The following is a 23,581-nucleotide window of genomic DNA, read 5'->3' on the forward strand; positions in this document are numbered from 1 at the left end:
TGAAACAGCCATCAATAACAAATGGGCCCTGGTGCCTACAGGATCGGAGAATTGATAAATGATTCAATCACTTGTCAGAATGTCGAAATCGATTATTACGTCATTTGAGCAATTTGTAGACGTGTAGAAATGAATCAAGAGGGCTGGATTTCGCTTTGTGCTTTCCTCCAAATTGACTGGGTGATGCCTTTTGCTTTTGTGTGATGGATGAAAACGAAAAGCACTTTTTTTTTCTTCTCAAGGTTCATTTAAAGGTCGGAGTTTCTAAAGAATGGGAGTATGAGATGATTAGCAGCACACATGCAGCACATGCAACCGCTCTGAGAGGGCAGTACTGGTCACATACCGGACTTTACAGAAAAACTGCAGTGGTCTGAAAAGAGTTCCATGATAGATGTCATTTCTACATTCACATGGACAGAGAGAACAGGAGCAATGGGTACATACAGAAAACAAAACAAAATTAACTATGTAGAAGAGCTGTTACTAGAACATACAGTATCATACACAACGGCTTCGGCTAGACGAGACGTAGAATGTGCAGGACACACACAGAGCTGAAAACATCTCGGCTAAACATCAACATGATGAGACCTGAAGTGGAAACCTTCCAAACTGTTAATGACAGGGAGGTTCTCTTGATATCCATCAAATCCTGTTTATCAATCCCTCAAAGCGATCCGGGTTTAGTTGCATGATCAAGTGTGTTCAATAGAAGCTAACACTTGTCTGATTAGGACATTCAAATCAACACTGTGTGGTCTGCATCTGTGAACAACAGTTGAGACCATGTTCATCAAAAAATAATTCCCAGCTCTGATCAACAGGTGTGTATGTTTATTGCATGGCACTCTTGCTGGCTGGGATGTTGTTTTTCGTGGGTTGATGTTTTCAGTCAGTATAAGGGACAATAAGCATACAGCGCAGACGAGAGGAATTGTGACAGACCTCTCCACCACTTCTATGTCGAAGCAGAATCTCTTGTCGATGGAGTCGGTCTTCCTGCGGATGCAGGACTTCAGTTTGAACATCTCAGCTGGACTCATAACCAGACCGTTCTGAAACACAACAGTGGAGTTGGGGATATATACTGTACTGTGCACTAGAATTAGCAATGTTTACCTTAGCAATGTTTACACGTATATTTAGTCAGAAACTTTATATTGGAACTATTATACAATGGGTAGTTCCGACCTCGTAATCTGATTGGTTAAAAGCCGTTGTGTATTCACTATATACCACGGGCTAAGCCTCTTTACTGTTCTATGTGAAATATTACTGCGCCAATTATTACTGCCTGTAAAAACGGAAGTTCCATTGCGTAACCGTCTGGTGGTTACATTAGAGTTTCTCCTCAAGTAAAATGGAAACTTTCAATGTCAATTTTGAGTTGTTCTATCCGTCCTGTAGTCTACCGCTCTGGTTTATCATCACCACTTTTACAACTCGCAGTTGCACAACAAAGGAAGGCTACACTTCGCTCATGGCTAGCTAGGTTGGTCAGGAGTATTAGTTTTGGGTGCTAGGGCTCATTGACGGCATTCGACTGCGCCTCGTGCCTATGACCGCAGCACAACCCATGGTATATTGTCCATATACCACACCCTCTCATGAGTTATTGCTTCACTGTACTCCCGATTCAGAAACGACCAGCCAGTGAGGAAATCTCTCCAGTTGGGGGTGCGGGGCTTTAAAACTACACCAACTAATAACTAATCCTACTGGGAGATCATCTCACAACGTGCTGGACTGAGCCCTAGCCATCGGCCTTCAGCCGATAAGTGGCCGGGAGGGAGGTGGATCTGCTCGCTACTGTACCTGCTTGCCGGCGGACTTGTTTTCCGTGTTGCTCATGGTGAAAATCTTGCTCCCTTTCTCGTAGGTGCAGTAGTGTCGCGTCCAGGTGCACCCCAGGGGCCCTGGAACACAGCAGAGAGCAGCACAGCACATACGCCACATCACAGAGGGATGTTTATAGTGGTGGGGGTTAGTCAGAGGAATGTTTATAGTGGTGGGGGTTAGTCAGAGGAATGTTTATAGTGGTGGGGGTTAGTCAGAGGAATGTTTATAGTGGTGAGGGTTAGTCAGAGGAATGTTTATAGTGGTGGGGGTTAGTCAGAGGAATGTTTATAGTGGTGAGGGTTAGTCAGAGGAATGTTTATAGTGGTGGGGGTTAGTCAGAGGAATGTTTATAGTGGTGAGGGTTAGTCAGAGGGATGTTTATAGTGGTGAGGGTTAGTCAGAGGGATGTTTATAGTGGTGGGGGTTAGTCAGAGGAATGTTTATAGTGGTGAGGGTTAGTCAGAGGAATGTTTATAGTGGTGGGGGTTAGTCAGAGGAATGTTTATAGTGGTGAGGGTTAGTCAGAGGAATGTTTATAGTGGTGGGGGTTAGTCAGAGGAATGTTTATAGTGGTGAGGGTTAGTCAGAGGGATGTTTATAGTGGTGGGGGTTAGTCAGAGGAATGTTTATAGTGGTGAGGGTTAGTCAGAGGGATGTTTATAGTGGTGGGGGTTAGTCAGAGGGATGTTTATAGTGGTGGGGGAGAAAGCCCACACGCTAAGAGTCTGCAGGCAGTCGGAGAGGGAGACAGGTAGGGGGAGGGAGACAGATAGGGAGGGAGGGAGACAGGTGGGGAGGCAGACAGACAAGTAGAGAGGGAGGGAGACAAGTACAGTAGGGAGACAAGGAAGGAGGGAGGGAGATAGGGAGGGAGATAGGTACGAAGGGAGGGAGACAGGAAGAGTGGGAGGGAAGGAGACAGGTAAGGTGGGAGGCAGAAAGGTAGGTATCTACTAAGGGGAGACAGGTAGAGAGGCATAGCCTGGCGTCGTCGGCCTGATCTCGCGAGCTCACATTCGATTTCACTCCGCAGATCAGTCTGGATATCCAACCGTTCTAACGGAATCCGCTTGAACAGAAATTTGTTCATGCCAATCACAACCGTTTATCTAATATGGGGCGGGTTTAATAAGATGACGGAACAGAGGAGCGCCGTAGGGGCATTTTTGCTGATTGGTTGTAGGTCTATCCAACTGCGTCCAGAGGCATTTTGATCTACGCCCGTTGGTAACGACCCTCGGGAATCACGTTTCTCACGTTTCTCCTGGACGTAGAGGAAGCCCTCCATGGTCCACTGGCCTGGGGGCTTGTAGTCCTGGTCTGCAGACCTTATCCTCTTCATCAGCCTCTCCACTTCCTGCTTCGTGCTCACAAAGTTGTTCCTGGTCTGCATTGTAAAAAGATACAACGCGTGAGGCACAGTCAGAATTCTAAATGAATCAAACGACCATACAAATGAAAATACCTAAAGCTGTGTTGCGTACAGACGGCTTGCATCAGTCAGATGGAATGTTAAAATGTCAAAACAAACATGGTGCACTGCACAGCAGCATTGGTATCAAGCAACAATTTCTAGAACTAGAAGTCCAACTCTGACACCAGGAGATAAACAAAACATTCCCTGGTAAACCCATTGGGACCCATACTGGAAAAGCAAACAAGTAAAGAACATCATTAAAATATCTCTCAAACTCTTGGCTTGAAATGAAACAGCTCGACACAAGGAGTAAGTCAGTGGAGGCGGGTTCCCCCAGGCGCCTCCCTGTTTATAACCAGGCTGGTCAGTCCGACATAACTACAGCCTCAGACCACACCCACCGCCCGCCCGGTTACCGGCTGCCCTCGGAGTCCGCTGGCGTTGGCGGAGGGTAACCGGGTAGACTAGGCAGGGCCCAGCGGCCGTGACCCTGGGGTCACAGAGAAACTGTGCGTGGCTCATCAATAATCCAGCCCTATGGCCTGCAGAAGCACAGAAGAAGAAGAAGAATACCGCACTCTGGAGCTGTCCACCCACCTCACACAGCAGACTCTCACTTAATCAACAAATTATCCATTATGTGAAACTAGCGCTTGAACAGAACAGTAAGATTGGAGGAATACAACCACTGGCCCTGAGGCTCCCACATGAGAGAGAGAGAGAGAGAGAGAGAGAGAGAGAGGGAGAGAGAGAGAGAGAGGGAGAGAGGGAGAGAGAGGAAGGAGAGAAAAATAGAGTGAGAGAGTCAGACAGAGAAACAGAGAGAGAGCTAGAGAGAGGAAGAGAGAGAGCCAGTGAGAGACAGAGAGAGGGGAAGCGAGAGGGAGAGAGAAAGGGAGAGAAGGAGCGAGGGAGATAGAGACAGAGAGGAAGACAGAGAGAAAGAGATAGAGACACAGAGAGAGGCAGAGCGAGAGAGAGAAAGAGAGAATGATGTTCTCTTACATTCTGTAGGTTAAACTGGAGCTGCTGCTTGTAGGGCTGGAACTCCTGCGCCAGCTCATAGCCCTCATGGTAGAAGGTGAACAGACCCTGCAGGAAGGCCAGCAGCTGCCAGGCAACAGGAACAGTACTTCAACATTTGAGTACTTGACATACAATAGCATTCCTACAGAGACCTAAACATACAATACCACACCTACAGAGACCTGAACATACAATAGCGTTCCTACAGAGACCTGAACACCATACCAACAGAGATGTGAACATGGGAGACAGCGACTGATTTATTACACAAGGATAATAGTGTCATACACATCCACAATTTAAATGTATAAAACATGTCTATATCTGTTGGTCTTGGAAGTATTTTATCTGTAGATAAAAAAGTATGTATTTCAATAGGATAACTAAATTGTTTTGAATACTGAAATATAGTACACACGAAAAATCTTGACAAGGATATCAGTCGGCTAATGATGCGCAGGGCTGAGAGGAGATTTATCTGATAGGCTGGTGTGTAAAAGATTAGAGTTGCTTGACCACAAAGGAAAACTTTTCTTGTCAGCGAGACCTAATCCGGTCTCCTCCGTGGAGACTGATGTTGTTGCTCTCGCTTTGTCAAACCCTCCGACACACAACTGCTGAATTGATATCTGTGAGACGGGGCTATTAGGTGTATCGGCTGTTCAAGGACCAGTAACCTTATCCTGCCCATGTTCATCATGGGTGAGGAGGTTGACTTATCATTTGCCCCTCTCTGCTCCTGGCTCAGAGATTTACATGACATTTCTGGCACGGGGTTCTCTGAGCGCTGCCAGCGGATGTAAACAAACGGGACTTGGGGCTTTTAGAGAGGCGCTTAGCTCCCCTCTCACGTCCTCTGCCACTTAACACCTTAGAACCTAATGCTTCCCGTTAACTTCTCCACTAAAGACGTTAGCATTGGCTAACATCCTCCCCATGACCAGGGTGTTATGGAGCCTGTGAATTAGTTTGTGCAGTTCTTTATTACATTTTTGAAATTTTACAACAAATTCTTCATCTTGTTTTACTTGTTTTACCATCCTCTCTACCCCGTGGGCCTCTCTTGCTATCTATTACACTGGCAGTGCAAGAGTTATACTAGAATCTGAACTAAAACATCATGCTGCAGGAGGAATACTTACTGGTTCCACAAATTCAAATTTCTTCTTTTCTTGCACCTCTTGGATTTTGAAAACGTACTCGAGAGACGCGTCGTAAAAGCCTTGTCTCTCTTTATCAATCTGCGTGTCAGCCTAGGAATGGACAAACACCACAGGTTTACTGTCCAGACAAAGGCAGGCCACAGCATTATTCACAGCAGAGGAGCTGCACAGAGTCAGGGTTAATGGTTACACTGGCCCTTTTGGAAACCTTTCCCAACGTTTGCTTGGGAAGCCACTGAGTAACTAATGGACCAGATAATCATTACTTCAGTTGGCCTGAGAAGAAATGAGGAATTAATTTATAGCCCAAACGCAGAATGAGTCTGGATATCAGGCAGAGTTGGTTCTGTTTTACCTCCTGTAAGTAAGCCTCCTTCTTCTTAGAGGACAAGTTGAGGTGCTTTTCCAGGATGGTGTAGTATTTCTCTGTTTCCTTGTCAAACTTCTTCTTCCCCTCCTAAAACAGGTCAACAAAAGGACTCAGGAAACTGTGTAAGAGAGGGTAAGGCAACCAGCCTTGACCAACACCAAGAACAGGGAAGTGTAGTGACACTGTATGGCCACTAGGGGGAGGTCTAGATTCATCTCGCCACAAGGCTTCAAAATATATTATTTCTATCCCTGTCTATAAACTAATGAGTCGTAATAGTAGTAGTACATGGCCATGAAATGGACATACAATCCGAACATGCTCAAAATATTTAATCAATATATTTCCGGGAGGAGAAAAGCCTGATTATGCTTACTGCACTGAATCTGCTCAACTTGGCTACAACACAGGTCTTTGAAAAAAAATAAAAAATAAAAACACATACAAAATCATCCATAGCATGCTTTGACACAGACAACACTGTGTCTGTAGTCTGTCTGCGTCAATCCCCCCTCTCTCCACGCCTCGCCTGTTTTATCCACCAGGACCCTTCTTGCTGGGCTGAAGGCGGGACATCCACTTTTCACACCGGACGCCCGTCTGTTAACCACCCCGACCCGGGGGGTTAGAACACTTCACCCAACAACAGGTCCACTGCAATGATACTCTGTCCAAGCAGAGAGAAGTGGTCTGGCTGGGGGGTAGCCAAGCTTGTCCTGATTCAAAATACTGCATGCCTTAACCCTGAACCGGGCCGCTCCCCACTTACGACCCTTCTCACTCCACAAACGCACACCGAAGGGCCAGTTGAGAGACAGAGAGGGGGGCGGTGGGGTTCATAGCCACTGTAACCAGACCCTAGCTGCTTGTTTTCCTTCCCATGGCCCTCGAATTAACCCCAGGCCTAATCTACTGGCTACTGATATGACCTCGCACAGTGGCGTTCTGCGGCAGCCCACCGCACGCTCTAACTCACTGGAAGAACCCTCCTACTTCACCATTACAAATCCGACCAAAAAAATCAATAGATAATTTCATGTTACAGATTCTGATTTCCATCTTCTCCGCTTCTGTCTGGGCCCAATATGATCTTTTCAGGGGGAAAAGAAAATCAATGTGTGTACATCCCACATACCTCTGCTGGGCTAAAATAAATAGGTAGCTAACAAAATAAATAAGAAGATAAATAAATATGATATCATGCTGACAGGAAATACATTTCCCTTTGGGTTTGTGCCGTTTTTATTGGAGAACAGAAGCATGGCTGACATAGACATTGTGACTGCTGCTGACATTACATGATTCAGGGAGAACCCAGGCAGAGGAGACCCAGGGGAAGCTACACACACACGTGCACACAGACACACACACACACACACACACACACACGCAGACACACGCACACACGCACGCACGTACGCACGCACGCACGCACACACATGCACACACATGCGCACACACGCACACGCACACACACAAACACACACCCGCGCATGTATGCACAGGAGATGGGAAAATTAAGAGCTTCAAGTGCAGTCGTGCCCTGCAGACATGGCACTCCCTACAGAGCTGTGAGTGTGAGAGTTCCAGAAAACTCCTGGCATATGTGCATACTACCTCTTTAACACACTGACAGACAGACAGACAGACAGACAGACAGACAGACAGACAGACAGACAGACAGACAGACACGCACACAGGCATGCACGCACGCACGCACACGCACACACACACAAGGGGACTCAAGAGCGTGAGGCAGACAGCCTTATTAAGTCATTCAAACATTCCCTAGCTTTGTTTTGGTCCAGGCGGGACTACACCACCATGAAGAGGAGATTCCAGGAGACCGGATGTTTACGCGTCTGTCTCCACAGTGAAGCTTCCAGGAGACTGGATGTTCACATGTCTGTCCCCACGGTGAACTTTCCAGGAGACCGGACTTTTTACGGGTCTGTCCCTGAAGCTTCCAGGAGACCAAGATGTTTACGGGCCTGTCCCCCCACAGTAAAGCTCCCAGGAGACTGGACGTTCACAGGTCAGTGCCTACAGCTAAGCTCCTCTACCCCCTCAGGCCCACATGACCACCAGGACTGGATTCAGAGCAGGCGCCCTAGAGGTGGTGGGGGAGGGGGTGTGGGTGGGAAAGGGGGAGGGGGGCGCCACAAGGTGCTTTGGAGACTGACATGAAGTCTGGCTGCTAGAGGGCACAGACATGGACATACTGTATAGACCCTGAAACTCATTAGGAAGGCAGAACCTTGTGTGAAAGCCTACCAGCTATCGGCCTGCCAAGGACCCAAGCAACAGGCCCCCCCCCCCCCCGACTCCCTTATCCGTTTGTCTTTCTTGTCTCTCTGCTTAAATCTGACTCAGATGAAGGGAAACCACAACAGGTTTCGTTGTGGCTGTTGGGTCTCCTCTGCGATGGAGTCTCTTGCTTCTCCAGGTGGGTGAATCTGCTAATTGCCCAGCAAGCTTTGCAGGGAGGAGAGACGGTTGGGAGCCACAGGCAGGTGTGTCGTCCCCCCCCAGAGTCACAGGGGACCCGCCAGCACAGTAAGTCCTCACCAGCGGGCGGTCGTATATCCCCCCAGTCTGACATGGTCTCTAACGACCCTCAGGGCCATGATATCAGAACCCCTTATCACCATGGTGACAGTGGCAGACAGAGGCGAGGGGAGGAGGTGGGGGGGGGGGGGGGTTGTATCAACACAGATATACAACACTATTACCCCACCTCTGGAATCTCACGTGCAAAATCTCAAAGACAGCCCCTGCTTCCTGACAGGCTAGCAAAGCTTCACACACACGCACGCACGCTCACACACATAGCATATTTCACCACAGGCAGCTTTTACAGTGGGGAGTGTGGGCAGTCAGATGAAAGTGAACTCTCTGCAGCTCATCTCTCTGTGCTCGTTATAGTGGTGGCTAATTGGAGCAGGGGTCCGGTATAAAGATTAAACAGCAGTAGCTGGGTGATGTTGCTGCTACACCACACACACACAGGCACGCACACACGCACGCACACACAGACACATACACAGTCAGGTCTCGCATCCACACAGAGGAAGAGAACAACTTCTGTCAAGCTTGAACCCTTTGACTAAAAAGGAGCCAGAATCTTTCTTCTTCCAGAAACATCCTTTAAGGAAGCGCATCATACGCCAGACAGCTGCTAATTAACACTGAATAATTACCGACATCTGCTTAATTACAAGCATGAAAAGAACAGACGTTAATTGCTTACAGTGCAAATCAAATGTTTTTACCATAGCATATGGAAAACTAGACATGGTGCTCAGAGAGCACAGACCTCCGCCCAGGAATGCATTTGTGGCACATGCGTGCGAGCAGGACCTGTGTGATATTGCTGCATTCATTAGGCCGGGAGCTTTATGCCAGTCCAAACCCTGTGTCTCTGTGACCTTCCCATGTTGAGATGACCATGGCCGTTTAATTTTTTTTGTTCCCCAAGTCCAAAAAATGGTGAATGGCTGGCCGTGTGTGGGTGGCCCCCCTGTGATTTGGATCCACTCCAAATGGGTTCTAACTTGGCCCATGTTACACCCCTAGACAGAGTTTTGTGAAAATCCATCTGGTAGTCTTAGCGTAATCTTGCTAACAAACAAACCAACCAAGAAACGTCTTGTGGACCTGTACCGTGATTCGGATACACTCCAACATTTAATGGGTTCTAAGTTGGCCCATGCTACTAGCCTCGTGAGACCATCCTGATCTTGTGAGCTCACATTCTGTTCGATCTAGCCAATCAGAGTTCTAGGAGGAAATACAAACAGCTATGCTGGGTGGGTTATGGCCTGGTTCATCCAAACACCTGCCAAGAATAGTAGGGTTCTGTTTGTGTCCCGTCTTGTTTGGTTTAAATATGCTTCCTCTAGGACTGATTATTAGCAAATTTAAAGATGTCTTTTATCACTGCTACGCTGATGATATTCAACTTTTAAGCCAGACAAGACTGACAAACTATCTTTCAGATGACTGTTGTTAAGGACTAGATGGCCAACAACTTTTTTCAGCTTAACACTGACAAGAACAATTTATTATTATTGGTTCAGAGAATGTCACCGCTAGTTGCTCAATGTATGGGACCCCTCTCAACAACTGTACAGTATAAGCTCAGAAATCTTGGTGTTATTTTTGATCAGGCAATGCACTGTGATCATCCTATTAAGTCACTGACCCAAATTTGTTTTTTCCATTTTAGAAACATTAATAAACTCCGGTCTATGGTGTCCCAAGCGGAGCTAGAAATGATTATTCATGCTTTTGTAACTTCTCGTTTGGACTAATGTAATTCCATTTTCACCTGCCTCAGCAAGGCATCCCTGGACCGTCTAAATGGTCCAAAACGCTGCTGCAAGGCTGCCGACTAGGTCCAGAAAGTCCTGTCACATTACTCCCATCCTAGCCTCCTTACACTGGCTCCCTATCAGTTTTGGGATACAGTTTAAGGTACTTGTCATCACTTTTAGAACTCTGCATGGTCTGGCACCTGCATACAGTACATCTGTGACAGCTCCACCCCTACATCACAAGCAGGTCTCTCAGGTCGTCTGACCAGGGCCTGTTGGTTGTTCTCTGCTCAAGGCTGAAGACTAAATGTGACCGAGCCTTCAACATTGTGGCTCCTAGGCTGTGGAACACCCTTTCATTGGACCGACATTCTGTGGCCTCTGTTGCCTCTTTTAAAACTCAGCTAAAGACTCATCTGTTCAGACTAGCCCTTGTCTAGCACCTCCTGTGTTTTTATGTTTCTTTGTCCTTTTTTTTTTTTTTTTGTGCTTTTTGCCATTGTTTTTATTTATTTATGATTTGTGTAGCACTTTGTGACCCCTGTCTGTGAAAGGTACTATATAATAAAATATTAACTTACTTACTAAAGTATTTTCGAAAGTGCCTGCCCTTTTCCAAACAGTTTCCAACCGATAGTTCCCAGATGTTACCATGCTACACCCCTCCACAGAGTTTCATGAAAATCGGTCTGGTAGTTTGCATAATTCTGGTCCAAAAAATGAATGGCGTTGAATTGCTGGCCCTGTTTGGACGGCTCGTGGACCTGCCCCATGATTCGGACCCACTCAAAAATGTAATGGGTTTCAAGTTGGCCCGTGCTACACCCTTCCAACGAGTTTCGTGAAAATTGGTCTGATAGTTTTTACGTAATCTTGACGCAACAGACGAACAAACAAACAAACAAATGCACATATGACACCAAAAAATGACCTCTCACCCTGCGACGCTGTCGCTAGGGTGGAGGTAATAATAAATACTATGAACAGTAGCAATGTTAGCAGTAACCCTAGAATCAGGGGGGAGCTTTTGTTGTAATGAGGTCTCACAACACGCACGCACACACACACACACACACACACACACACACACACACACACACACACAGTACCACTACTGTACTGAGGCTACATTGTGAAAGCTTCAATCCGACTGAAACAGACTCACCAACTTCACACCAAAAAAAAAAAAAAAAAACACCATCAGTTTCAACAGCTGTTTTATTAAAGTGTGGAACCCTCCTGCCGACATGTCAAGCTGGAATCAGGCTTGATGCAACATAGAGATCCCTAAAACATTGATCCTAATTTATGCTTCTTGAAAAGTGTCGCTCGACAAATGTCACTCAACAAAAAAAAAAAAGGGTCGCTCGACATGTAGCATTTATGCTTCGGGTGGCACTTCGCTTCATCTCTATGGCAACAATCAGCCGCGCGCTTTTCATTTCGTTGCGCGTTTGTTGTCATTCTGAGAGAAGCGGCTTTCTAGGGGAAAGAGTTTCATCTGCAGTAAAGAGGTTATTCAGAGAGCGGTTTTCATTGTGTTTTGTTTTCATTCTTTTTCCGCAGTACTTGGGCATCTCTGTGAAGGGGCAGAGATAAATTGTATAGATCAGGATATCTCCTCACAAGCTCGGAGAGCCGTTCCACTACTCCTTCCATGACAGCCAAAACTAAAACAAGGCTGTGGAACAAGCATATCCATGGCAACGCATGAGCCTTCTATTTAGCTATCCAATCACTCTTGAGCGACAATTTGTGACGGAGTCAGCGACATTACAAAAATCTGTCGGTGCGCGACAGCTATCGGCGACACTTTTTTTCCACAAAAAAGTCAGACCTCTCAGATAAGTTCTTGTTCTGAAGCAGATGTGGTGTATGTATGACTAGAGAAAACAGAAGACATATTTTGACACCTCTGAGCCAGCTGTGCTCCAGCCTCGTTGTGACAGGCCTGACGTGGGATGTGCTAATGCCTCACAGCCAGTGGGCCTCAGCACACAGACCTGTTCGTGAGGCATACACTACCTCGGAGGTTCGCCACCCGCTAGTAAAAATCCCTCTGGCATCTACTTGAGGAAGTCTCCCTGGGGTCTGCTTAAATTCCAAGGTCTTGGGGCATCTGGCAGATTGTCTCAGACACACACACACACACACACACACACACACACACACACACACACACACACACACACACACACACACACACACACACACACACACACACACACACACACACACACACACACACACACACACACACACACACACACACACACACACACACACACACACACAATCACACACACTCCTAATGTCGAGTCAACTCTGGGCAGCGTACCTCCCCTGGCTCTCCCGTTTTTGATGAAATCCAACATGTCATCCTCAGAGTGGCGTCCGTAAGGGAGAGGTCATGTCTGAGGTAGTCTCGCGATGACAGACTTTGGAGATCTCCGCCTCAAAAAGTCTGGAGATACCTCCATTGAAAACCGTTGCTAGAACAGCGGCTAACACCGAGGCTACCAATCAGAGACACTGCATACAGTACATTTCCAATAGTGTGAAGGCCCCGCCTTACCAGAAATGATGTCCTCCGTCTATCTTCATCCCTAACTGGAGTGGAGAATGAAAACAAAACAAAACATTCACCGCCCCATTATGAAGGACCGCCCTAAAGACCTTGGATTGGTTTTGCAAAGCAGGTTTTTTTCAATCTCTTAAATTGTTTCCACCCACAGTAGGTCTGTGATGGATTTGAGGTGCAGCAGAACAGGTCCGGCTCTAGACTTTTGGAGGCACTAAGCTAAATTTTCTGTGGAGGCCCCCTTTTGAAGTACACCCTACCCACCATCAAGCAATAAAGATTGAGGTGCCATCATTCCATCATCATACAATGTTAAGGCCTGACTGGCTGTCATCATCAACAATGAGACACTTGGGTATCACATTCGGTAGGGGCTCCATCAATCAGATCAATCTATTCGAGGGGGGGGGGGGGGTTAGAGTTGAAATAAATTAAGTTTTGCAAGGCCAGAGGCAGTAGGCATTAATCTACTCTGCCTATAGGAGATGCCGGCCTTGGCACAGACCTTTCTATGGATCGAAACGCTTCAATATGATTGTGGTTATAGTTGTACTTTATTAATCCCTAATATCTGCCATTACATACAAATAAATAAGAAAAGCTTGACAAAATAAAATAGAGCTTTGATTAGACATGGTAAAAAATAAGAAATATCCCGTGTTTCAGTAAATTCTTATATATTTCAAGCCATAGAATTTGGCGCGGGATTGCGGGTATCACGCATAATTTTAAGAGATCCCGCAAATCTGAAATGTTGGTGCGTGACCATCCCGCACGTGTACAACGTTGCTTTTTATTGCGTTAGTAGCCTTTCTCGCATAGCAGTGTCCGACCAAGCGCATCGTGCATTCAGTTCCGCAGCTATTACATTAGGTATTCGAATTTCCGGTGTTAGAATTTCCCAACGTTCGGTACTTATTGTAGGTCAAATGTGTTTCTTGTGTCCTCGAGAGGATATGCGCGTAGTTGACCGCACATTTGTTTATTTTTTTTTTACTATTTATAATGGGTCAAATCAAATCAGATTCTTTATTCGTCACATGTAGTGTACAGTAAAATGTTGCGTACAGTAAAATGTTGCTCGTATTTCATTGTAGAACTGCGCACAGCGCGTTGATGCGCTCAGCCCCTCTGTCCTCTCTCCCTCGCACACACACGCTGGTCCCGGCATGCGCACAGCGCTCAATCGTTGCTCCAGCACACTGTGCGCATGTGTGCTGGAGCAAGTGAGGAAGCTATTTCGTGTCTAAAGACGTTTCTAAAGATCATATTACAGAGGCATGTGAAAAAACACAACAGGCCTATGCTCTATGTAAACACAACTAGCGAATCATCAAGACAGATTGATGAAAACAACCGTTTCGCGGCAGAAAATAGATTTTTAGAAACTGCATTCTAAGTGCCCCGACCACCGCCATTACATGGATATACTGGCTCGCGCTGGATTTTAAATTTCTTCTACATGCCTCCGAACTACACCAAAGTGATCTCGGTGAGTCAAACGTCTTATAATATGTCGTAAATAAGGTCCAGGTTGTCAAAAACGAGCATTGTCCTTTCAGTTAGCAAGCACGTTAGCGCAGCTGGCATTGACCAACATTTAGTTATCTAAACTAAACTAACTACTGAACAGTGCATCATGCTAGCTAGGGTAGCCAACGTCAGGAAGCTCAGACATTCGCTACAGTAACAACAATGCAGCTCATCCCCATTAGTAGTGTGAAGTGCTTCAGCGACCATGCACAGTAGCCAATGTGAATCAAGTTTAAGAACGCAGCACGATGAGACAGGACAATCACCCATAATTAAGATCAGTGATGGAATAGTGGCATTAGAATGTGTCAGTAGCCACCACATTTGGGCTTTTATGGCCACATTATTTTCTGATTTGGTGTCATTTTAAATGAGCTATTGATGTGTCATCACTAATGAACAGTGAGTAGAGTAGACACCTTGATCCCAACACAAGAGGGAGAGTCTCCAAATCTCCAAATCCCCCCCATCTGAGAAACAGGGGGGAATCCCCCCCAGTTTGAAAAAATAATTTTAAGCACTGTATTTTACCTTAGAATGGCAGGAAATGGGGAGTGAGGGGGGGGTCGATTTGGTCCCCTGCAATGTTGACTCCATGGTTATGGCCTTGATCACAGGCCTAAATGACTACAGGCCCGTCACCCAGACCTCTGTAGTAATGAAGGTCTTTGAGCGCCTTGTTCTGCAGGGGCTTGTTCTGCTGTATAGGGCCTCTTGCCTCGCAAAACTTTATTTATTTAAACTCTATAAAAAGTGTTAACGTTGTCATTGGATACAGTACGTGCCAGTGGTCATAAAACCCAGATTTCGGGGAGCCCCCACCTCCCCCAGCAATAGATTGGCTGAGGCTCTAACTAGAGATGCACCGATCTACTATTTTTCAGTTCCGATCCGATTCAAATACCCGAATTTGGATATCTGCCGATGCCTATCCAATACCGATAGCAGCGGTCTTTTTTCTTGAATAATTATTTATCATTACCTTAATTCATTATTATCATTAACATGCACTTTAAACACTTGCACACACCATATTCTTACTGTATTACTACTGTACTGCATTGACCTGTTTGACCTGGCTGTAAGCCTAACATATATTTGAGTTATAACATCAATGAAAATACAATGAAAGCGTGATGGGCATGGCTTTGCACATACTGTAGTGTCACGCCCTCGCCTTCGTAAGACTACCACGCCCTCTGACTCTGACATTGACTCAGACACTGACTCAGATTCTCCTGGTACATCCCAGAGGGTGCAGCGGGAACTGCACTCTCACCAGTCTCAGTCATGAGCCGGGTGCGCTCCCACCCCACACCTGCCTGACGTCACCAATCAGCCTCAGTCACGAGCCGGGCGTGTTCCCACTTTACACCTGCCTGGCATCTCCAATCAACCCATCTCAGCCAGGTTAAGAAGCCGGGCTACTCAGCAGTTGGTGCCAGATCGTTGACGAACCTAGTCGGTATCACATCTCTAGCTGTAACCTAACCTGCCTTTATCCAAACCCTACATCACCCTTTTTGTTTTCCTTCGTCCTAGTCTGACCTCCCTGCCACTGCCTGAACCTTGCCTGACTGGAGAACCACATAACTGCCTGAACTCCATGCCTGTCTGATTGCCACATACCTGCCTGAACCCCACGCCTGTCTGACTGCCACGTTCCTGCCTGACCCTTGCCTGTCCGACAACCACGTCCCTGCCTGACCCTCGCCTATCTGACTGCCACGTTCCTGCCTGACCCTTGCCTGTCCAACTATCAAGTCCCTGCCTGAACCTTACCTGACCAATAAACGTGCCCCAACTTGGGCTTGTCCCCCTATGCCTATCATGTCTGCTATTGGGTCCTCCTCCACTAGCCCTAACACATAGTGCATAATGTACTCCCGTCCCGCCTGCACCCCCACCACCAGCGCCTGTAGGCTACTGACCATGTAAGTGCTAGGGTCACGCAAATTCTTCGACGTGGTGCAACATGGTAGTGCCTTCTTCTTATCCAGTTAGTTTAATCTCCCTAGATTATTGTTGTAAAAATTAGAAACTTTGTGGCCCAAATATTTTTTTAACACCCTATAGGGAGACATGCACCCTAAACATACCTGTGAAATTTCAGACCAATTAGATTATGGTTTATGAGAAGAAACTATTTGTAGGTTTTGCCCATTTTCAACCTGCAGTGAAATCCATCATGGCAATCATGGGTCCAAATAGCAAATTTGTTCCACATGATGGATGACGTAAGTCTACCAGGTTTAATACACCCTATAGGGAGACAGGCACCTTAAACATACTTATGAGAAGAAACTTTTTGTAGGTTTTGCCAAATTTTCCACCTCAGCCAAATCCATCCTGGTGGAGACTATGGCAAATGGTAAGTTTTTTTTGCATGAGGAATGATGTAAGTGTATTTTCTTTTCATTTTCTTCAATCAGGGCGGACATGGCAGCACTGTACGCTAAACTGCTTATTATAGCGCCACCTATGGGTGAATCATGGTGAGTCTTTGTGGCGTAGTTACTCATGGTCTGTATTTGCGACATGCCGAGTTACAGCATTTTTGGTTGAGGATTTCAAGAGTTATTCAAGGGTGTCAAGAAAAATAATAAGAATACCAACAATTACAATAGGGTTCTACGCACCTTTGGTGCTTGACCCCTAATAAGCTACTGTTACCCCAACCGCCAACAAGCCAAAAGAAGAAGAAGAAGAAGAAGCTAATACTCCTAAATAAATTGCTAATACTCCTTCGACTGGAGATGGTAACGTAGCTGATGAAGATGGCGATAACAGATAATAACCAACTAGTGAATAACAGTCACCCTATTATCCATAGTGAGGTGAGTTTCTTCCCCCGTCAAACAAAGTCACTGCCAAGCCCAATGATTCATAACAATAGCTACACTATAGCGTAATATGAGGTAATTAACGTTATGTGAGCTAATGTATCTAACTACTCAAAGTAGTTCAAGATTCAAGACTGAAGATCTGTTTATTAGCCATGTATGATTCACACATACTAGGAATTTGATTAGGGTCAAGGCATATGCTGTTGCAGACGGCATAGGACAATGTGCAGGACAGGACAGTGCAAAGATGTGACAGTGCAAACCAGTACAAAGAACAGTGAAAATACAAAAAACAAAGCAAACAAAATACAGTGCAATGTACATATTACGATATACTGTGTAAAAAAAATAAAAAATAAAAAAAATAAAAAAGGGGGAGGCACAAATGCACAATACGAACTACAGTATATACAGAATGGAGTGTGGTTAGTGTACAGTATGTATCTGTGTGCAGAGTGTAGTGTGGTGGATGAGTGGTGTTATGTACAGTGTGTGTGCCATTGAAGCATGTGGCACAATCAGAGGTTGTGTACAAGTGGTGCAGGGGGTAGAGTCGGGGGGCGTTGTGGGGGGACACAAGCCTTGTCAATGAGTCTGATGGCTGTGAGATAGAAGCTGTTTTTGTGGCGTGTGGACCCGGTCCCGATGGACTGCAGTCTCCTGCCAGAGGGGAGTAGGTCAACAATGTACAGCTTCCACTTGAGTTAACAGTTATCTTATTAACATCTTGTTATTATCAGCAACATTGCTATCTTTAGTAGATAGGCTTCTAGTATCAGTGTAATGCTATCCATCCAGCCAGTAAAAATACCTAGAGACGTTAAATAAGAATTGAAAAGAGTAGAGAACAAGGGATGTTTAGGGCCCCATGTCTGTTTGCCTTGACTAAAATGACTAAATCCGCCCATGTCAGCATCAACTTTCATCAAATAAAAATAACTAATTTGTAAAATATAAGCCTGGGATGAGACCTGTCTGTTTTCCTGTCACTCACTCCGCACGTGCAACAGAGTGGGTCTCAGCCTCAGTAAAGAGCAACGGTGTCAATGGTGCCTCAAGACTAAGGAGAGGGCAAAATGGCTCTTCACAGATCGCCTCATTAATGTTATCAGTTTCCCTATTAGCACTGGGTTTACATCTGAAATACTGCCAAATAGGCGCATTTGCTTTTGGAAATCCTCCGCCACCGTCTAGTGTAACCGATTTGAGCAGTGCACGCAACTCAAGACTTTCACTTTCACTCGCTAACGTTCTTTGCAAACTATTTAGAACTTTTTTCAGCCTAATGTTTGTTTTCGCACCAAACGTTTGCAAACATAAGCAAACAGCCTGAAGAGGTAGGCTAGTTTGGTGAACTAGAAGCTGGACTGAGGAAAACAAATTATAGCCTATGATTGAATTAATGAATACTGGAGCACTTTCACTTGAACTGGATCGGTACCTGAATTTGCGACGTCAGGCCAATATGATTGGCTGTAGCAGGCGAACGCCTTCGACAATCAAAAATCCCTGTAATACTTTTGTGGACATTGGTCTAGAGAATGTGTACAGCCAATTTCATGTAGATTGGTCAAAATTCCTAGGAGGAGATACATTTTAAGTGTTTTACACAAAATACAAAATGGCGGTATACAGTAGGACCCCACTCATCCGAACTTCAGAGATCCGAACCTCCCGGTCTACCGGACAGGCTTAAATTATTATTATTTTTTTTTAGCCTGCTATCTGGTTACTGGTGGGATTTTCATTACAGTACTGTATCCTACTGTGAATAAAAAACAGAACTATATGTAGACCTACATGTTGCCTGTAGGCTGAAGCCTACTGTCACGTTTCATTTCTTTGTTACTCTAATGTCGAGCATAAAACGCAAACGAGTCTGCTGCGCGAGAGCTGCATTCTTTGGTAGCCAGAAAGCACGTCAGCAACCTGAAGCAGCATCGAGTCATTTTTCGTTCCCAGTTAATGGACTTCAGGAACACAGACGTGTTGTGGGCATGTAGATTAGCCTACTAAACCTACTGTATTTGTTAAATAATAGCCTACAGCCTAGGCCACGTTAGCCTACATCGGTTGTTTTAGAGACTTTCTTTTAGGCTACAATAGCCTAAGACACGACAACTTGTCTGTCATTTCATTAATTTATTTCTTGATTATAATTTGCTCTAATTGTTCTAATGTTGGGTTGTTTTTAGGCTATACCATTTTGTTCTACAAATACAGTAGCCTATCGATGCAGCGTACGCCTCATTTGAGAATAAAGTACTGTATTTGATCAAAGCACGCACTCAATTGGAAATTCGGTTATTTTATTCTAGGTTACTGTAGGTCTATTATGCTAGGCTATATGAGTTTAGTTGGCTATTTGATTGCAATTTTGATGCATTTTCACAAGTCTACGGTCTATTATGAGTCTATATGGAACAAGTATACCACTTATTGAATTTGGTGCATTTTAACATAAGTTTCAGTCATCCGGACATTTCAGAGATACGAACGACCTTCGGTCCCGTTGGGTTCGGATAAGTGGAGTCCTACTGTACCTGATACTTGATACATTAACAATTTGCTGAGATATGACCCCATATCCTCTTTGGCGGCTTGGATGCCAAATTTGATTGGCTGTAGCGGGCGAACACTTTCGAGAATCAAAAATCCCATTGGACATTGGTCTAGAGAATGTGTCTACCGAGTTTTGTGCAGATTGGGCGAAATTCCTAGGAGATGCATTTTAAGTGTTTTTCACAAAATCAAAAATGTCGGGAAATCCAATATTGCGGAAAATTATGTCATAGGATGTGTTGAACTCAATAAATTACGAATCCAACGGTACCTCGTTTTTGAAAATCGGGCTTACAGGTCAAAAGTTGCGTGCACAAACGCACCTCCAACTTTGACACGTTGGTGATGCTAGAGGATTCGAGCTGTGGACATGGCTCTTGGTGAAACGACTGTCATGAATGAGTGTGCCAATTTTCACAACTTTTTACCATACGGTTCTATGGGCTGCCATAGACTCCAATGGCAGAAGAATAAAGACAGAAAAAAGAAGAAGAGGAAGAAGAAGAAAAGGTACAAGAACAATGGTGGCCTACGCAGCTAACCCTAACCCTATGTATTATAGGCTATTATCCTCTCACACTTATTGTGGTTAGCCTACTTCTTTAGGTCACTGGATGGGAGCCTACCCTAAAAAGCAGAAGCCTAGTGTAGTCGAGGGTAGCGTATACCCTAGAAAGCAGTATTTTTGTGTGGCCAATGGTAGCATATACCCTAGAAAGCAGTATAGTGTAGTCGAGGGTAGCGTATACCCCAGAAAGCAGTATTCTAGTGTAGTCGAGGGTAGCGTATACCCCAGAAAGCAGTATTCTAGTAGAGTCGAGGGTAGCGTATACCCCAAAAAGCAGTATTCTAGTAGAGTCGAGGGTAGCGTATACCCCAGAAAGCAGTATTCTAGTAGAGTCGAGGGTAGCGTATACCCCAGAAAGCAGTATTCTTAAGTAGTTGAGGGTATCGTTTTAGGTGCTCTTTAACTTACTCCACTTTCCTCCACTCCGAGTCCTTTATCCACAGAGACACAGTATACCCACTTCTTATCCACCACTGATGGCAAAACTGTCCATTTCAGAATATTTGCTGTTATATTAGGCCTATAGTGATGGGTAGTTCAGACCTCGCAATCTGAAGGGAGTTGGAATCTAATACATTAATAATCAGTAGGAAGTGTCAGTGGAATCAGTGGAAATCCAATTGAGATGAGGGAGAGGGAGGCAACAGAAAAGGCCATGTGGTGCTCTCTGGAGGAAGAGTAACGGAAAATAATAATAAAAGCCACTGAAAAGTATATGCGCACAGCCAACACATCATTTTATGAAATGTGTGCATTATTTTTATGTCCTAAAAATATATTTTCACAAATCTCACCCTGGTTATATCTGTTAGGCTATATATGGGGGGCACTTTGCGCATATCTGAATATTGGGAAGGGGAGGTGTCCCCCCAATATATGGTAATTATAGCCTTTATTATTATTATTATTATTATGATTAGTAGTAGTAATAGTAGTAGTATTAATTTTATTTTTATTAGCACGATGCAATTTATACTGTTGCACAGAAAAAAGGTATTATTGGTATTTCAACTTGATTGTTGAAGTTCTCAGCTATGCAGAGCTCTAGTCACACAATAGTACATACCCAGTGGGAGTTGACTATAGACTATATGAAATCGTATTGTCAGTTTGGTGAAAGTCTTGGTAATGTGTTCCAATACAAATTGGCCATCTATACTAGTGTTGTCACGATACTGGAATTTCTAACTTCGATACGATACCTTGAAAAGTATCGATACTCGATACCATTTTCGATACCACGGGGAGAAATTGACAACATTGAGGGCATAAAATTTTCGATTTTTTGACCTGCTGAAAGCAGACTGTCTTCCTCAGCCTCGACAGCGCTCCAGACACACGGTCTATATCCAGGCCCTTGCTAATGGCTAGGTGTAGGTTGTGCCCAAAGCAGGGGACCCATGTGAAGTCCTGCTGAAATGTTTTTTTGTTATTTGAGGCATTATCAGTGGTGATGCCAGCCATATTTGACATGTCCAGCTCCCATGTTTCATGTACCATCTCCTCCAACGCCTCCCTCAAGCTGTCCCCTGTGTGCTCTGAGTGCAGCCCAACACAGCCCAAACACCAGCTCTGCATGTCCCAGGATTCTGTTATAAACTGCAGAGTTACTGCCATGAATGTGGATGTGGCCCTGCTGGTCCACAGGTCAGTGGTGCATGAAAAGAAGGGTTTTCCCCCAAGGCTCTCCATGATTTTATCTTTTGTTTCATTGTATAGGGCGGGGATTTCAGTGTACATGAAATGATTCCGTGAAGCATACTTGTTATTTAACTGTCCAAGAAGTTGTCTGAACCCAGGTTTCTCAACAGTATACACGGGGACCTGATCCATGCATATGTACTCTGCTACAGCCCTGTTCAGTTTCTTGGTTTCATTTGATTTTGCATCATACTTTCTTTGTTGTTCAAATACAGCTAGTAGGGTAGGCTGTGTGTGTGTCGCTTTTGTTGCTGTTCGATTCTCCTCAGCTTCTCTCTGGTACTATAAGAGAAGAGAAATATCACTTTTAAAAACCTTGGTTTCTCTTTAGATCCGACCTTTAAAAATAACTATTATCTAATCTAATCTTAGAAATTAAGTAAAGTTAATAGTACTGTGTGTTAAGCATAACAGCATCTGAGTTGATTTACTGACCATTAACTCAAGATTCCTCAGGATTGATAGCTGGTGCTGTCCTGTTAGCCCAACAGCCATTCTCGAAGCTAAGCTAACTAGCTCTAGTTTACATCCATGAGCTAGCTAGTAGCTAGCTAGCTAATTCCCCTCAGCTATTCAGACGCCACATTGACTGCTTTGGCCCATTGCTGGATAGCTTTGAGGGGGATTAGCTAGCTTAGCTTCACGTTAGCTATCTTATCTACCGCCCCCCCCCCCCACACACACACAGTCAATGCGGCGTTTCGATAGCAAGCTCATGGATGTATTAAACTAGAGTTCATGTATTAAACTAAAGTTAATAGTTTACTGGGCCATTTTGTTTAATGTTTCAGTGATGTTGAAAGTGGAGCTGTCACCCTCTCTAAATTCTTTATAGAGATCCGCGTGTCGGTCCTAGAGGTGTTTTGCTAAATTTGTTGTGTTTGCACCTTTCGTTGGCACTACTCTGGAACAACGCTTGCAAATGGGCTTCGTGGCATCTTTAGCTTTTCCTTCGTCATTTGCTTCAAACCCGAAGTACTTCCAAACAGCACTTCTGCTGTTTTCTTTATCCACGAGTCGCGGAGGCTCTGCACTTGCCATCTTAGGAGCGAGTGAGAGGATTTGTTGACAAGACAGGTCTGTGAGGGGGAGGGGGCGGGGCCATGTGTGCAGAGCAGCAGCGTGTGTGTGCCTGTGTGTGTGTGCCTGTGTGTGTGCGCCTGTGTGTGTGTGCCTGTGTGTGTGTGCCTGTGTGTGTGCGCCTGTGTGTGTGCGCCTGTGTCCTGTGTGTGTGCGCCTGTGTGTGTGTGCCTGTGTGTGTGTGCCTGTGTGTGTGCGCCTGTGTGTGTGCGCCTGTGTCCTGTGTGTGTGCGCCTGTGTGTGTGTGCCTGTGTGTGTGTGCCTGTGTGTCAACAACTCGCTGTAGGAGAGAAGACAGAGCGAGAAAGCCAGCTGGTATCGATAGTGTGGAAAATATCGATATTGCGGGAAATTAGTATTGAAACTGTTTTAAATATTCAGAATCGATATGAATCGAAAAATCTATATTTTTGACAACACTAATCTATACAGAAAGACCCTTTAAAATACTTGAGGAGTAGGAAGGAGACTGGAGTCCAAAGCTAATCAGAAAACTACTGTAAGTTCAGTTCTGTGTCAAACGAAGCTTGTGCAAGAAACCTCTGGAAAGTTTTACTTCTCTGTGTAAAGTCTACA

General features: G+C 45.1%; 1 protein-coding gene across 3 annotated transcripts in view; it reads right to left on the reverse strand.

Moving 5' to 3' along the window:
• Positions 1-23,581, reverse strand: part of arhgap42b (Rho GTPase activating protein 42b) — a 70,787-nt gene that overhangs the window by 13,990 nt on the left and 33,216 nt on the right. The window contains exons 5-11 of one of the 3 annotated variants that reach the window (XM_084446177.1): positions 5,804-5,905; positions 5,428-5,538; positions 4,265-4,369; positions 3,100-3,229; positions 1,819-1,919; positions 949-1,058; positions 347-373 (exon numbers count right to left, since the gene is read on the reverse strand). In XM_084446177.1, the coding sequence (XP_084302303.1) occupies positions 347-373; positions 949-1,058; positions 1,819-1,919; positions 3,100-3,229; positions 4,265-4,369; positions 5,428-5,538; positions 5,804-5,905 (686 nt within the window). Of the gene's footprint in view, positions 1-346; positions 404-948; positions 1,059-1,818; positions 1,920-3,099; positions 3,230-4,264; positions 4,370-5,427; positions 5,539-5,803; positions 5,906-23,581 lie in introns of all 3 variants that reach the window. The other 2 variants (XM_084446176.1, XM_084446178.1) reach the window with 2 other exon arrangements.

Source organism: Borostomias antarcticus, assembly GCF_949987555.1.
Source record: "Borostomias antarcticus genome assembly, chromosome: 1".
NCBI lineage: Eukaryota > Metazoa > Chordata > Actinopteri > Stomiiformes > Stomiidae > Borostomias > Borostomias antarcticus.